The sequence below is a fragment of the Bactrocera oleae genome, chromosome 5, assembly GCF_042242935.1.
Source record: "Bactrocera oleae isolate idBacOlea1 chromosome 5, idBacOlea1, whole genome shotgun sequence".
Taxonomy (NCBI): domain Eukaryota; kingdom Metazoa; phylum Arthropoda; class Insecta; order Diptera; family Tephritidae; genus Bactrocera; species Bactrocera oleae.
In genome coordinates this window covers 53,819,569-53,837,017 of record NC_091539.1, presented here as the reverse complement: position 1 = coordinate 53,837,017, position 17,449 = coordinate 53,819,569, and the positions used below count along the sequence as shown (strand labels likewise).

The 17,449-nt window shown below is 35.7% G+C and overlaps 1 protein-coding gene across 1 annotated transcript in view; it reads left to right on the top strand.

The window, feature by feature from the left end:
* Positions 1 to 16,154: 16,154 nt before the first annotated feature.
* Positions 16,155 to 17,449, top strand: part of nAChRalpha3 (nicotinic Acetylcholine Receptor alpha3) — a 145,409-nt gene continuing 144,114 nt past the window's right edge. Inside the window, exon 1 of the mRNA XM_036378499.2 lies at positions 16,155 to 16,993. Coding sequence (XP_036234392.1) covers positions 16,939 to 16,993 — 55 coding nt within the window. The 5' untranslated portion in view covers positions 16,155 to 16,938. The remainder of the gene's footprint in view (positions 16,994 to 17,449) is intronic.

Here is a 17,449-nt window from a genome sequence, read left to right as displayed (position 1 = left end):
ATCAATAGCACTCTTACGTTCCCATCTGAACCAGAAACATTTCACAAGTTTCACATGTGCGGTTGCAACGCTTGTTCCCAACCCAATGGGATGCGGGTATGGGTACTTCTTCTAGCGAGCTCATCAACTTTGCAGTGTCCAGTGATTCCACTGTGACCATGATCCCCTACAAGTTTAATATCAGAGAGCTTCTAATAGAAGTCTTACCCGCCAACCTTCTCATTCAGTTTCGATCATTCATGATAAAGCTCACTACGCCTCTTCTCCAGTGACTCTGCTCCATTCACATATCCCTCGTAGATATGTTCGCACAGTACACACTACTAGGAGTAGGCTCTGCGACAAAGTTATTCCAAGTTATCATAGATGCCGTAAAAATAGCAGAGGATTTCGCAATGCAACCTTTCTTTGACCTTCAATGTATTCGTTTTCCTGGAGTCTGATATCCTTAGGATATCATTGAGTGCTGTCGTTAGTATTGTACATAGTGTACCACGGACGCCGATAAGAAACGCTCATTGAACACATCCTATCTCTTTAACGAGATTCATATTGGAACCTTGGTAAATTATTTATAACTGTGGTATATACAAAATAATGAAATACAAGAGCTTTCTTATGAACAAGCATCGATTTCTTGTCACCTTACAATGACTTTTACTATAGCCTAATGCCCCAAAAGCGAGATCAGCTTTACAATTCGCCACCTTACTCAAGACTCTTGTCCTAAATCATTGAATGAGGAATTATAAAAAGAATTGACAAAAGGAAACAGGTCAGAATCCGGAAGAGAATTCTCCAAAGATTCAATACTCAAACACAAAATCACCAATGTAAAAAATCCCCAAACTCAAAAAGAATCTGTGCAAACACGTGTTCGACGCGAAAGAGCTATTGACACCCCATTGTTGGACTGACCAGGGATTTTATTTTAAAGAATTTGAAATCGGGGATTTCAAGGTTAACCGAGAACTCCTATAATAAAAAATAATACCCAATCAGTACCTTAAGTTTTTCTGAGCTTTCTAGAATGTTTGAATGTCAAGTGGATGGGTTAGACAGCAGTAGAATGCAACTTTCTGCCACTAGTATTTATATGAGTAAAATATTCATCTCATTTTTTTTAGCTTTTTTTTGGTTTTGTACCTATTAACAAAAATATAAGTTCATTAAAACTCCTTTAATATAAACTTAATATAATCCAACAACACCCAACATACTTTCTCACTCCTTAATACATACTTCTCTTAACTCTGTCTGAAAGAGAGAAACTACCAGCCTCTGTTCCCCCGAGAAGTATCATTAAATAACTTCTTTTCTCCTGTTCAATTGTCCTAAATTACAGCACTCATTCAATGCCGTCCCTCCCGAGCACTTAGTCGTCAAAAGCATAACTTTTTCACTGTCATCCTTTGGCGCAGTAAATAAGTATAAACTAGATGTATGGAATGCCACGCTTTCTCAAGTCACTTCCATTTCAATGCACTGCCATAACGAAGTTGCTGTCACTGCGCTACTGCCACTGCCACTGCAAATGCAACAGCAACAGCAAATACACCAACAACAAAATTGCTGGCAACGCCGATAGACATTTGTCTTTGTGCACCCACAAGAAAGACGGAAAAGGAAAAACTAAAAATAAAAATAAAAAGATAAATTATAAAAAGTGGAAGAATGCAAGATATGAGGAAATTTAGTAAATTTGAGAGGCAGTGAAATGAAAAATGACGCACCGACTCACTGCCAACAAACGGACGAGTAGCGAGTGTGAGAAATATGGCAGCGAAAGTAGTTGCAGGGGAGAGCGGGACATGGGACCGGTTGCGGGTGTGCATAGGCGTCTAAAAATTGCTGGCAATGAAAGTGCAATGCTTGCAAAAATATGATGGTACAGTAAAGTGGTTAGGAAAATAAAGGAAACTTTGATATATGTGCTTAAATATATAAAATGGGAAAGTGCACGAAAATAAAATTTAGGTTAGAAAAGTGAAACAGTTGCTGATAACTGGTGAAAACAAAAAATGCTGAAGAAAAAATTAAGCAACAGCATTTGACAGCGCAAGTGGCAGTAAAAAAATGCAAGTAAAAGTGGAGAAAAAAAAAAATAACAATAGTATATACATGCAATGCAGTAAATAACGTGCAAGCACAAGCATCACCTTCTAGGTTCCTTTGTCTGCACATTGTTCACACGTCTTTTGTGTGTTTTCGCTCACTTTACTGGCACATGAGTACAAAAGACAAAATGTTAAAATTTAATTTAGAGGTGGTACCATTTCAAGAATCTCAATCATAACTAGAGATGTACATATTTTAAGTACAAAAACAAACTTTTTTACACGAATCGAAGCCCTCAAGATACGATATATCTAATATCAATAAAATATTGTCGGGTTAGTCACATCACATCACTCACGAACTAGGGTATACCTTTCAGAGGTATTATTCTTTGTGTCTTCTTCTGAACTTTTTTCACAGAATATTATCACCAGCCATTGAATGAGGCGCTATATGACTCCCGGCCGGAATTCAATCTCTTTCAAATTCCTTTACTAAACACAGCAATTCTTTTATCTTAGGAGTGACAGTAACATTAGCCCACCATAGCTTAATAGAGGGTAATCATTCACAAGCCACACAAAGACTATTTTTTTACAGTTCTTCTAGAAATCAATATTTTACAAGCATTTGAATAAATAGAAGCCCCATTTACTATCGCAGACTCAGTTTATGATTCTATCTTTTTCATGGTAGTGGTAGTGGTGCGATAACGCCGGTTCCGACAAATGAGCAGTTTCTTAGACAGAAAATATGTGTGCCTGATTTCAATACGATATCTCAAAAAGTGATTAGTTCGTATAAACGGACAGATGGACGGAAAGACAGACTTGGCTTAATCGACTCTGCTCGTCATTCTAATAATGTATGTATATGTTATTGCCAAACTGCTTTTGGAGTACAATAGATTTTACACACCTAAAAACACCAAAGTTATCTTTAATAATAAGTCTTGTCTGATTCATCTGAATTTTTTAGATTGCTGCAATTTTATTCAAATTGATCTCAAAGTTAATATCGGAAACTCAACTGATATCTGGTTTATTTATATAGGTATGTAATATCGCCTTCAACCCGTGAAAATTTTAATTAATATTACAACAAAAAAAATTTCTCCAAAACCAGTCACAAGACAGGTAAGCTGCTCGGAGCCCCCTGGATCAATAACGTCTAGAAGTAGAGTGTATAATAATATTTCTATTTGAAATTCCTACTCCACTTCTTCGAAGAGTCATTTCAGCCTATTGATTTTTATACCCTGAACAGGGTTTATTAGGAGTACCCGGAACACCCAGAAGGAAACGTCAGAGACCCTATAAAATGTGTATGGTATACAAATGATCAGCGTGACGAGCTGAGTCGATTTAGCCATGTTTTCTGTCCGTCCGTTTCTCCGTCTGTTTGTATATATGCAAACTAGTTCCTCGGTTTTTAAGATGTTGGCCTGAAATTGTACACACATCCTTTTCTTCCTAAGAAGTTGCTCAGTTTTCGGAACCAGTATTATCAGACCAATATAGCATTAAGCTACCATTCAAACTATACATTCAAACCCAAGACCCCACATGGAGAATTTTTTGTTTGTTTTTTTGACAAGGTAACTTCTCGAGATTTGATATGACAATTTTTAAATAGGACCACTACAGCATCTATCTGCCATACAAACTGATCGATCAAAATCAAGCTGAAACCCTGAAACTCACACCATATTTCCTATTAGCAAATTGTTCAATTCTTCCTTAGAGCAGTGATTTGTTCTCAAAACAAAGCGTTTGCTTTGACAGGCTATAAATTCCTCTCATACAAATTCTATTTTTTATCCACCATCAGTGAACCTATACGATATACAACTCTAAATTTATATATTAAGAAGTTTCTTGGCCTTACATTTAGTAACTTTAAAACAGAGCTTCGAAATCTTTAAATAACACTATTCAATTATCGAAAGCTGTTACTAGAAATACCAATTTTACTCATGTAAGATCAAGAAAGTTCTTTATCAACTGCTTTAATCGATATCGGTTGCCATCTAATCGCCTTCATTACTACGAAGAGCCCTAATCTTATTAACTTTTATTTAACTATCTTGAATTTGTATACATTATTGAGGCCTATAGCCTAATATTACTAGAAAAGAGCAGCTATACATTATTTGCATTAGACATCTAAGTCTAGAGAGCCTCCTTCTTTCAAATAAATAAGTTTGAGATCTACCTTGTCTGGTCTGCTTTTATCTTTTGTGGACTAATCTCATCTTTACCCAATATTGAACATAAATTTTTGACTTAGTTCGAATTGTTAAAAAGCTCTCTCAGAGCGCATGTGTGTAGTAGAGTTTGTAGGTTGTGTAGCATTAGGCATAGTTCTTTCCTTACATAGAGATAAGATCCAATTATGACAGATTTATGAGTAGAAAACATTCTCTTAAAAGCAAGGTTTAATGGCTTTTTCAGCACATCATTCTTAAACTGGAACTTATACGTTGAATAAATGCAAACGAAATAGTTGAATTAACATAAATTCAATATATTATATATCAACTCAAAATCGGGTAAAATGTCACTAGTATTAAAAATTATCACCTCTATTGTCTATTTTAAAGAAAATACAAATATTGTGAGCGTTGGCTAGATTCACAAAATTAAGAAAAAAAATACAAACGAAATTGTATGAGATTGCAAAAATTTATTCATCATAGATAAGCTTTATTTGACAAAATCGGTGTGTACGAGTATACATTCGTACCTATACTCCTTCGTAAACTGACGTTGTCCCAGTTCTTTAGTGCTTAGCTTGCAGCATTTTCACGCCAAATTGTCACAAATGTGCTCGCTTTGTGTTTGTTGTAAATGTTGTCGCTGTTATAGCTAGCCGCCAAGTCATTGCAATTTACTTTGTACTTTGAATGGATCAACGATTGCCAGTCTGACGGTTGAATTCATGACACATTTATCTAGATTTACGTGGCTTATACATATATTGTGGGAGTTACTTTGTATGGTGTAGTGTTGCCACATGATGGAAATTGTATTTAACCTTTACACAATTTCTGAGTTTAATATTAAATGGTTCGCATTTAACATAAATTTTTTAATATCTTTTTATATATTTTTACAATATTTTTAATTAGTTATAACTAATACTCTAATTTTTATCTTAACATTGCGCTTACCTCCTATAAATTGACCATATCAATAATAGCAATCAAATCGTTGCCTACATTTTGGCGCCAGGCTAAAAAGTTAGATCGCCTTGACCCAAACTGAGAAAGATATTATTATTATTATTAAAAATAACAGTTTTTTGTAATCTCAAAATATTGCACCCTCTTTACTAAACGCCAATTTAGGTTTACTGCATTCATTGCTAATATTTCTTTTGTGCTCTTAATATTTTGTCATATTATTTTATTTTTTTTTTTTACGTCCATACAAGTTGCCCACCTAGACGACAAGACATAACGGTGTCGTCTTTATGCTGTGCTAAAGTAGGTCAACGATAAAAATCTTCAAGTGCATTTGGCTATGTTGGCGTAAACTTTTGTGCTATTTTTGTTGCTGCAACTGCAAATATTTTTTTCTTTGGCATTTACCGTTGTTCGCTTGAACTGCTGAAAAATTAAATAATTTGTCGGTATTAGTTGCCTGCACAGTTGCTTTTATATTGAAACCCCATATTTATATACTGTACTTGAATGGGTGATGCGGGGCTTGATGGATTTTAGGACGATTCGCATTTAGCATTAGTCTTACAAATATTGCGAAATTCGACCACGACTGTTCGACACAATCAACATAATTACACGGGTTTGGTTAAACTGTAATTTGTTTGCTTTTTAATTTGAAAAGAAAATTTTATTGAATTCCGATAGATGGCATTGGCGTTGGCGTTGAATGTAATTTCATAATGCCACTATCCTAGAAACCCTCGTCCCTATTGAAAAAAAAACTAGAACAGTTGATTTTCTCAAGCTTCTCGTGAGGCAAATTTTTCACCAGCAGTAACATTTGCCATAGACAAGAACAAGTAGTAATCACTTGCTATTCCGCGGAATACGCGGTAGATGCATAAGAACCTCCCAACCAAGCTCCCGGAGCTTCTGGCGTGACACTATAAATGTGTGTGTTGCGGTCTTGCCCTGATGAAACGCAATTCCTCTTCTATTGGCCAAAGCTGTCCACTCTTAAGGGATTGATTGCTTCGGTCCAATTGTTCACGGTACAAGTCTGAATTACAATAAAAGTTTGGACGTAGGGAAGCAGCTCATAGTAAATGAGTGCCTGCCAATTTCACCAAATACACACCTTAACATGTTTCCTTAATATTTTAGCTTCCATTAGAGCCCAAATATTCTCTATTATTTTCGCATCGGGTGACTGTGATGTCCAATCTAAAGTAATAATATGTTTTTTTTTTTGTTTTCATTGAGTACAGAGTAACTATCCAATCAGGGATGTGTTAGTCGTAAAGCATTTCAGTTGACTTCAGCCAACTTTTTTTTATATAATTTTATAATTCTTACGACGTTCAAGCTTTCTGCGAAGCATCTCAAAACCCCAAATCTATGAGCGGAGAAGCATCCATAAGCATGCGCCTTTTGGATTGCGTAACACTCCTTTCAATACATGTTTGTCTTTTTCTTATATTGTTCCAATCTTGTGTTATTTTGAAAGAAGGAGTTTTATGAAGTATGCCCCGTATTGCATTTGGAGATATATCTAATCCCTTTTTAAACATAATTTTTGAGCTTCTTTTTGACTGAGCAGTGGTTTCTTTTTAAAAAAATATAACAATAGCTTTGTCCTCACTTTTAGATGTCACATGATTTCTCCCATTTTCTGGCTTGTCATCTACGTTTCCAGTTTCTCCATAATAACCAGAGCCCTTATTCACAAGTGTACATCTCGTACAACTCGTATTTAAATACTTTGTAGTTTTTTTAATAGTCTATTTGGGACCTTTAGGAAACTTCGTTAAAAAGGCTGCTTCAAAGTCTTTCTTGCACCAAGCACTCATTTTTTTTATTTCACGGCATGAAGTGATATCTTAAGAAAATCGAAAAAGCGGACCGAATTGTATGCGTCAATTTTCCGCAAATTGACTCTAATCATTTGTCGAGAACTAAATAAGCCATTCACGATTATTTGTTAATGCACGAGACAATAATTGCGAGTGTAATATTATTATGGGTACTTATTTGCGAGATTCTGAGAAAAAAGTTCAGTTACAAGTACTTTCCAACTTAATTTCTATAAACATGCAAATACTTAATTACATAAATTTTCCTATGACTCGCTTAATTGAAGCAAATTAAAATGATGGAATTCCACGTTTAAGCGCAGGATATGTTTGTTTTTACATACTCATATACAAAATCACACTTCTATAGTATAAACAAACACACTCACACATGCAATCACATGCAGTTGTGAATAAAACTCATTTTTCACGCCCGCAAATGAGCTTTAAGCGCGCGCATTGTGAATTTTAATTATTCGCTCTTTCCAAGCTGAAGCCGACAGATGCTAGCAATACATACACACACGCACATATGAAATGTAAATGTCATTAAGTGCATATTCATTACACACAAACTCAAATGTGCTTGCAAATCCGTTCACTTTGTTATCTGTGCAATTTAAATGAATCGTAATTTTAATGTGAGTAACATTTTCGTGGCATCATTCATCTGCTGTCGGCTTTTACGCTTTCATTCACAAATGAGCCACAATAAATAGTACATGCATTCAGGCACAAGGCATTTTTACAAATATGCATGTATATACCTAGCTTTATTCATAGTTAAAATGTATGTGTGGTTTTCTGTATATATTTAAATAAATCACTTAAAATCAGTACATATGTATATAAATATGTATGCATGTATATTAGGGTGGAGCGAAAACCAAAAAATTTTTTTGCTTAGCCTGGGGTATAATCTGTAGATTATAGAAAAAGAAATTTTTAGGACAACAAAAAAATGGTTTTAACATCTAGAGGCGGCGCACTCAATTTTAAAATAAATTTTCGTAAAAATTTTTTGATAAGTGTTCTAGAAGCTGTGGAAAGTCCTCTTTTTGCCCAATTAAAAGTTATCAACTTAAAAAAAATTTTTGTGGTCATTATTGGAATTAAAAAAAAAAGTCTTAAATGACAACAACCTTTCCTTAAGCGTTAAAATAAATTTTGAGTCAAAAACCGTCACATAATATTATATGTTGTATAATATTTATATATAAATGTAAAGAGTTAAAACCAAAAATAATTTTTTTTGTACAAAAAAGTTTTAACTCGAAAGTTACTCTAAAACTGAGTGCGCCGCCTCTAGATATTAAAAAAAAAATTTTTTTTGTCCAAACATTTACTTTTTCTATTATCTACAGATTTTACACCCAGTCGTAGCAAAAAAAAAATGTTTTTTTTCGCTCCACCCTAATGTATATGTGCGTGAAAATTCATTTGATTTATGGCAGCGTATGTCTGTATGTTTATATGCAAAATCTCAGCCAGATTCGGACAAAAGATTACACCGGAAACTGCAAATTGCAATTGGAATGCACTTTGCAATGCAGCGATAAGCCATTCAAGGCCACGTACTCATCCCGAGTGGCATTAATGTGTCGGGCATTTGCAGTTCGGTGAAAATTTTAATTTATGTTCTCATATTTAACAACCATTGAGGTGGCAAGACTGCACTTGATAAAATAACGTTCGTTGTATTACATTTCGTTTAAGGCTGAAGCCGACACTAGTGATGGTTTCGTTTACACCTTAAGGATAGAGCGATTTACTGGCCGCTAGAAAACAGATTTATATATATTTGGGTGTCCGTTATTCACCAAGTTGATGTTTTTTTTTTTGCAAACGTTCAGTTCCTGTTTTTGTGCTAAAAAAAATTATCCAACGTTCCTTATTTTTAATTTAAACCGTGCCTTAATCATTTTTCTTTTCTCATATATTTAAAATGGGATTATTTTTTAGCTTTTCCTGTACGAAATTTATATGGCATCGGATACATTAAAATAAAAACCGTTAACTTCCGTTACATCGAAGCTATAATGCCTTTCACACATACAAGTTTCTATACATGAGCTAGATTTTAATCGGTCATCTGAACAAATTGTACGGAAACTTGATTTCGTTCGTCCAATTTGTATAACTACATATATACTATAGTAGTCTGAAATCCGGCGGTTCCGACAAATGAAAAGCTCCTTTGAGAAAAAAGTACGTGTGCAAAGTTTTGGATCGACAACTCAAAAACTGTAGGACTAGTTCGCGTATCTACAGACAGACAGACTGATACACGGAAGTGGCTTAATCGACTCAGCTTGTCACGCTTATAATTTATATATGAGTATATATTTTATAGGGTCTTCGGCGTTTCCTACTGCGTTTTACAAACTTCGTAGCGAACTTAATATACTTGTACAGTATTAAGAGTATTAAAATGGACCCTGTGACGTCTAATTCGGTGAACATTTTACCAGGAATATATGAATGTATTCTTTGTAGATCTTCAAAAAATAATAGTAGGGATTCTTCAAAATTTCTCTTAGCCTGACAGAAGTAAGGAACTTTCGGCAAAAACCACTCTCGCGATCGAAATAGGTTAGTCCTCCATACAACTATGACAACTAGCATCGAGAAGAATTTTAACCTATACCGCATGAGTGGGCATTGGGCAGCGTCCAGTGAGTACTCCTACAATAGCGGCGAGATGAACTTTGACCAAGGCGAGAAGTTCACCAGACCACCTGCCTTCAAACCCTCGGCCAGAAGGATATCTTGGTTGCACAGGAGTTGGTCGTCGACCACGCCAGTGCGTGCAAGATCCATTGATCCAGAACTATTGTAGAACGCAAGACGTGAATGGAGATCTAACTAGATCCCATTCCGATGTGAGTGGGGTAAGGGTGCCCCCCTGGCTAGCTCATCGGCTTTGCAGTTGCCACCAATTCTGCTGTGACCTCGAGCCTGATGTTGAAGTAGCTGGATACTATTCCTAGTGAAGACAGACACTCCTTGATTAGCTTTGAATGCACGGTTCGCGCGCTTAGAGCTAGTATTGCCGCTCTGCTGTCGAAGTAATTGCTCACTTCTCTAAACGAGGCTGCACTTCGTAGCAGTACGTCTACCGCCACCTTAATAGCAGCCACTTCTGCCTGAAAAACACTACAGTGGTCCGTTAGCCTAAAGCCAAGATTGACGGAGAGCTTCTTACAGCAAGTGACCGAAATATGTAGAACCAACTCGAAGACCAAGACGTAAGGTTAGAAGATAAATATAGAATTATTATAGATTACAATAGATTTAAATCGCAAGACGAGTTATTATATATATTTTTTTTCTTTACATATTTTTAAAAAAATTATGAAATCCCATCTTCTACCATCAACTACAACTTCCTGATGCCCTTCATGTTAGCCGTTTAAATCTTATTTCTAAGTAATCTGTATAATATTATGGCTTATATGGTCTTCGAGATCACTCTGAATCATCCTAAATCCGAAAGAAATAATTCAGTATGAGTAAGAGCGACGAAAGTTAGCCTATATATCTCGAAAATAAGATAAACAATTTAAATAAGATTTCAGCCGGTTGCCCGTCATATTGAAAAGTTAGAGAAGAGACCTTGAAACAAGGAGTTATGCACAAAAGAATTAAACAAAGAAACAGTTTAACGTAAATGGTAGGCCGCAGATTTCCTAAAACCTCATAAATGTTATTTGTCGAACCTTTTCTCTAAAAAAGACTTGATTGTGCCAGAGGAAAAATTTCTATAAATATATTTTTTCAACCCAGCCATTAAGATAATTATTTCATATTAAATTTTTCATAGCGAGCATCCTCCCATTAATTTTGTCGTGCACATCCACAAGCATACAGCAATAAAAGTAACCGTGTTGCAAACAAATATCATTTATTCACTGGTATTAAATAAAAAATATTTATCAATTGAACTCGTGATACTTCAGTGTGTGTTTTGCAAGCATTTAAAAACAGGTGAAGCATTTAAAGTGTTATGTAATAAAAAGTGAATGGCCAACTTTACATTTATACAATATTTGAACAAGTTCCAGAAGTATTTCAGTTATAAATATTAAACTTTGTTAGTTAATTTTAATTACTCTATTAGTAAAAGAAACAAGAAAAAATCAGCAAACGTTGCATTTGATATAGATGAATTTTTTATACATAATATACCCTTTTACAAGGTTTTTATTCTGATTTTGAATTTTTCGGTCAGCTTGAATGACGGCTAGATGCTTTAGTGGTCCGAAGTGAACAATTTATTCGGAGTTTGTTACGATGACTGGGATAATAATCGATGCTAAATTTCGTTAAGGTATCTTGACAAATAAAAGAGTTTTCCATACATGAGCTTGAGTTCGCTCTGTCAGTTATATGGCAGCTACATATATGCATAATTTTTTTTAAGATAGTACTGTTCATTTTAACAATAATCTGTGCCAAATTTCGTGACAAATTTCGTGACAATATTATATACTATATTATAGATTATATAATAATGTTTTCCACACAAGAACTTGAGTTTAATCGTCAGCTTGTATGGCAGCTACATGCTATAGATGTCTGATATCAACGGTTCCGACAAATGAACAGCTTCTTGATGAGAATGGGACGTATGCAAAATTTCATATCGATATTTCGAAAACTGAGAGACTATTTTGCGTAAATACAGACAGACGGGCATTACTAGATCGATCATTTATATATATATATATATATATATATTTTAGGGACTCCGACGTTTCCTTCTGTAACTCACTTCGTGGCAAACCTAATATACCCTGTGCAGGGAGGAAATTGAGGATCTCGCCACAGGAGTCGTATGTACTTCTCTAAGCTCCAGATTTGAGTTAACATTTTTTTTATGTATGTGTACGAAATTGACTGTTTCTATAACTGTAAAGGTTTAGCAAGAAAATAACCGTCGGTATCTAACTAAATTTAACAGAACGATAGAGCTTTATATTTTCGTTTTAACATTGCAAAATGGGTTTATGGCTTGTTCCTGCTGGGTTTACTTAGCACTTAATAGATTGATACTGACAATGAGAGCCCAAAAGTCGGAAACCGTTTATCTGTACCTTCAACCACTGCCCAGAGACCATCATTGCTTAGGTCTCCCTAAGTTCTTTCCATGAAACACTACGCCTTAGCAATAAACTCCACGATTTTTAAATTTGTTTGAAGTCCAGATTTTCCACTTGCAAAGTACAAAGCAAAAATTTCAAACGAATGTAACTTTTTCTAACAGCTAATTTGACAGTTATCCTTTGACACCTTTAAAAACACCGATTAGTATCGATTATTATAAATATTAATAACCAAATCCTTTTTCCCTGGGATACACGCTTGACCATCTACCATCTGAATCAAAATATATACGAAATATTTTATACTATGGTGTAACAATTGTGAAGCAGAGTCAATCGTGTTTAATTTTTCATAAAACCCTTTTCTATATCCTATCAACCATCGGATGGCCAGGCTAGCGCCAATAGTTATCGCACCAGCGATGATTAATTGCAGTGCAAATTAAAATTGTAAATTGTTATGCGTGTCGGGCGTGTCATCGTATCCCTAACCCCTTATTGTTGACCCTGCACCCTTAACTTGTCCTTATCAACTTGATATTGTCCTTACCGCCACAGATGAAGGGTGATTGTTATCCTTGCACAGGCAACGGCGGCAGCAGCGACAGGAAGTGCGTTGCACGCTCATTAATTGCAGCAACTGTGCGTGTTTGTGTGTGTAAGTGTCGTTATGCTTCCCCGTGTGCAGGTTAGTGCGGTGTTATCACGCGATTACAACATCGCTATGTGCCGTTTGAGTGGTATAGCAATCGGATTACGCTTGCGTCACGCATTCACCGTTATTTCCGCGGAAATTCGCAGATCACATAATTCGGAATACGTTCATGATTTGCTTACAAAATATGTGTATAAACATACACTATAATATGTATATATATAAATATATAATCAAAATATATACCAATAATTCGGAAACATTTTACCAATTTACAAACATATTCTAAATCTTTAAAGTCTCTCTATTAGTTTGGAGATAATTCGAAAAACACAATCCATTTATGTCTTCTGGAAACATAAATGGATTGTGTTTTTCGAATTATCTCCAAACTAATAGAGAGACTTTAAAGATTTAGAATATGTCTTCTGGAAACATAAATGGATTGTGTTTTTCGAATTATCTCCAAACTAATAGAGAGACTTTAAAGATTTAGAATATGTTTGTAAATTGGTAAAATGTTTCCGAATTATTGGTATATATTTTGATTATATATTTATATATATACATATTATAGTGTATGTTTATACACATATTTTGTAAGCAAATCATGAACGTATTCCGAATTATGTGATCTGCGAATTTCCGCGGAAATAACGGTGAATGCGTGACGCAAGCGTAATCCGATTGCTATACCACTCAAACGGCACATAGCGATGTTGTAATCGCGTGATAACACCGCACTAACCTGCACTACTTGTTAAGTCTCTTCCTAGATGTCACCGAAATGGAAACCGTGTAAACCAGCGTTACGTCATTATTTTTGTTATGCCTAAAAATGGCTTAACAAAACTTATTTCGAATTTCTAATAAACCATACGAAGTGTTCCAGCCATAGTTCGATTCAAAAAGTTTGATGTATGATGAAAATAATCAGATTTATGATCAAAGTCCTGACGAAAGCCTTTCATGCAAAAAGTTTATAAAATTTTTAATATTTCAACTTCACCCGAACCTTATTAACAAGTTGAAATATGACTCTTTCTACAGCAAATAAGGTTGAAATAAAAACTAAATCATAATCTTCTTTGAGTAAGATTTCCTCTTCTGGTTTTTTTTTTACTTCTTTAATTTTGTTGCAATTAAAACCGCTGAATCCGGTGAGTACGAATGGATTTATTTCTAAAAATTGTACATTTTGTGAAACACATATCCCACCATACTTTGTATGATAGCACACATTTTCACAAATAATCGATATTGATATATACGATCTAAATTATTTTTAATTTAGATCTCATAACAATTATATGAATTCAAATTGTTATGACACTATAAATATATCTGTACGCTAGAGTCAAAAAATCTTTCAAATCATATTTTCGTATTACTTATTCATATGCTCGTAAGGAATAATAATTATATATTTCACAAAATTTCAATCTTGTGCACCATGTACCTTTTGTCAAATTCAATGACGGTCAATGAACATAAGCGCTTAATTCCAGACTAAAAGGACTGGAGTTCGTAGATGGGCGTAATCGCACCACAACCACGTCCACAAAACGCCATTAATCGAAACCCTATAAAGGCACTAAATAAAAATATGAAGCTGTAAATGGGCGCTGGGTATTACAAAAGTAAAAGGCACTTGTGGGCTAAAAATTTTGAAAAAATGGGCTTGGCACCGCCCTTTAATAGGTTTAATGTACATATTTCCCAAACCATTCAAGCTATAATAACCAAATTCGCTCAGGACAAATCCTTGAAGCACTTTAAACACCGATAGTATGAAAATTCATGAAATCGGATTATAACCCTGCCATCTCCCCATATAACGGTTTTGTTAGAAACTACCAGCAGTGCGATAAATCAATAACTATGTATGAGAGGACTTTATAGGAGCAGTGGTCAAAATTGGACGACGGGGGTGGCACCGCCCACTTTTAGCTGAAATCACAATCAGAGAGGATCCTTTTTTAATAATGGCATGTCTGTACGTCAAAAATTAGTTGAATCGGTTCAATCATTTCTATGTTGTAGTACGAAAATGAGCAAAGTCGGATTACAACCACGCCTATTTCCCATATAACATCATTTTAAATTCTACCTCTTTGCGTGAATAATACGTTTAAAGTATGCCACGTTGTGACCAAAAATTATCGAAATTGAACCAAAACTGTTCAAGCCCCTAGGTGCTGAATATGTGGACCCCAGTGCCTATAGTTGGCCTTCTACCGAAAAAATCGGTCAACATAGAACAAGGCTGCAAGATCTACAAAGAAATCTCAAACGAGTATACCATTTGACTTTGCGAGAGTATAAAATGTTCGGTTACATCTGAACTTAGCCCTTCCTTACTTGTTTTAATTGTTAAACTATAAAAAAATTCAGACCCCCATTATCTCCTCAACCTACATGCTTTTCTCCTTAATCGAGCGTACAACCACAATTCATTGTCTACTCTATTTCTCCATTGCAGATTGAAGCCATGAAAATATCAACAACAATCGGAACAAGGTTTATGTGAAATAACAACAACAACAAATTAAACGCAAACTGCCAACGAGAATAAATTGCGAATTTCTTTAATTGGATATGTATATTTGTAGTTAAACGAGCGTGAAAACGAAGAAATGCTGAAATAAAAAAACAAATAATAACAATAAAACTAAAGGAATTAAGCATAAATAAGCAAAATTGCGAGAAATAAAATATAACTACATATATAAGACAACAATCTCTAAGGATAATTTGTTAACTTTATGTGAATGTAGATGTGTGTATGAATGTGTAACTGTGCTGCCACTTAATCCTCCGGAGAACTTAAGAATGCCACAAAAGCAACTGCAACCAACACTGCAAGCAAATAAATATATATAATCTAGCAACAATAACAATAATAACAACACCATTAAATAGTTGAAGTAGCGAAGACATTATAAACATTCGTAAATTCCTTAACAGCGCCAGGGGTAAGAGGGAGTAAATAAATGACAGATTGACGAAGAAAATTCCCGTTATAAAAAAAAATTATAGTTGATCAACATTTCCAACGCACACACATCCTAAAACGCCAATAATTTTACCTACAAATGCATAAATCCGCGCATGCAAGAACAATTACAACAGCAACAAATATACGAGCAATTGCAACAACAGCAATAAACATTGCACAAATAGCAACAGGAGCTGAAGTGTTAAGTAGCCTATACACACCGCCAATAGTCATACACAATTTGGTGGCAACACCGGGCAAGTGGCATATAGAACAACACATACTTGCAACATTGCAACATACACGCGGCAAACAAGCGTAGTAAACGAAACAAGCACAAGCAGCATAACAAAAGCTTTTGCGGCAACAACAACAAAAAAAAAACAGCAGCGGCAACAACCATAGCAGCAGTAATAGTAAAAACCTCAAACGCCACACGAGCAACAACAGACACATTTACTGCCGCAGATAACAATCCGGCAGGCAACAGGCCAGCCGACAGTCGACATCAGCAAAGGCCGAAGAAGTTTGAATTGAAGCAGCCGTTAACGGCAAGCCGGTGGCAACAGCACAACAACGCTGCAGACACAACAATTGCAATAGCAACGGCAATTACGACTGCCAAAGACCGCAACAACGGCAACAATAACAACAACGTAACAGCACAACTTAAAGTTGCGACAATAACAACAACAAATAGCAACAAGCATACGGACAGGCAGTGCGTCACAATTGCAAAAACAATACTAAATGCAACAATAACAACAACAACAGCAAAAACACTGCTAATAGTGTAGCACGCAAACAACTTCCGCATTGTTCGTGGCGAAGTCAGCAAGCGCCTGCCACAACGAACATTCTACCCTTCGCTTATTGCAACAACAGCTCACTCATCTGTGCCTTGCGTAAGGCGGCACAAAGGCGCAGTGGCAGCAATAGTGCGCTGCCGAGGAGTAGCCGTAGCCATAGCCGTAAGAGCCATATCAGCAGCAGTACCGGGCGTTGCAAAGTGGGCCGCAATCACGAAGCCGCAACAGCAGCAGCCACAGCAAGCAGCAGCACAAGGAGCACCCAGGCAGCCACAAAGCGCAGAGGGAAATGAGATGAAGTGGTTTCAAGTGGCGTTGGATATGTTCCTTGTGCTTTCATTTATAACAAGTAAGTGCCTCTAGCCATAGTTAGACGATTTAAACTTAGTGACGTGTCTTTGTGGGTGTGTGTGTGTGTGTGAGCTCATGCTGCAGTAAGCAAACATTGTTTTAACTGAGCTGGAGAAGCTGATTTGAGGTTGCAGCTGTCATGTTGTCGGCCAGCTGTTTCTAATTGAAGGACAAATTCGTTAATGTACATTGGCCGAAAAGTACCTATGCTACGGTATTTTGTGCTGAAAATTGTGTTGAAACCGGACATTGTGATATTGTGATGAAGTATGACCAGCTACGGACAGAGTACACAAAAGTAAAGATAAAACGGTGCAATTTTTTACTCATACTACTTTCTGGTTTCTCATTTTAAAACCATTATATAGTCAAACGATCTTGAAAGGATAGTTTCGACGAAATTTTACTATTACCATGTACCAAGCATGAAGTTTTTTCACGAAATATGCCCCTA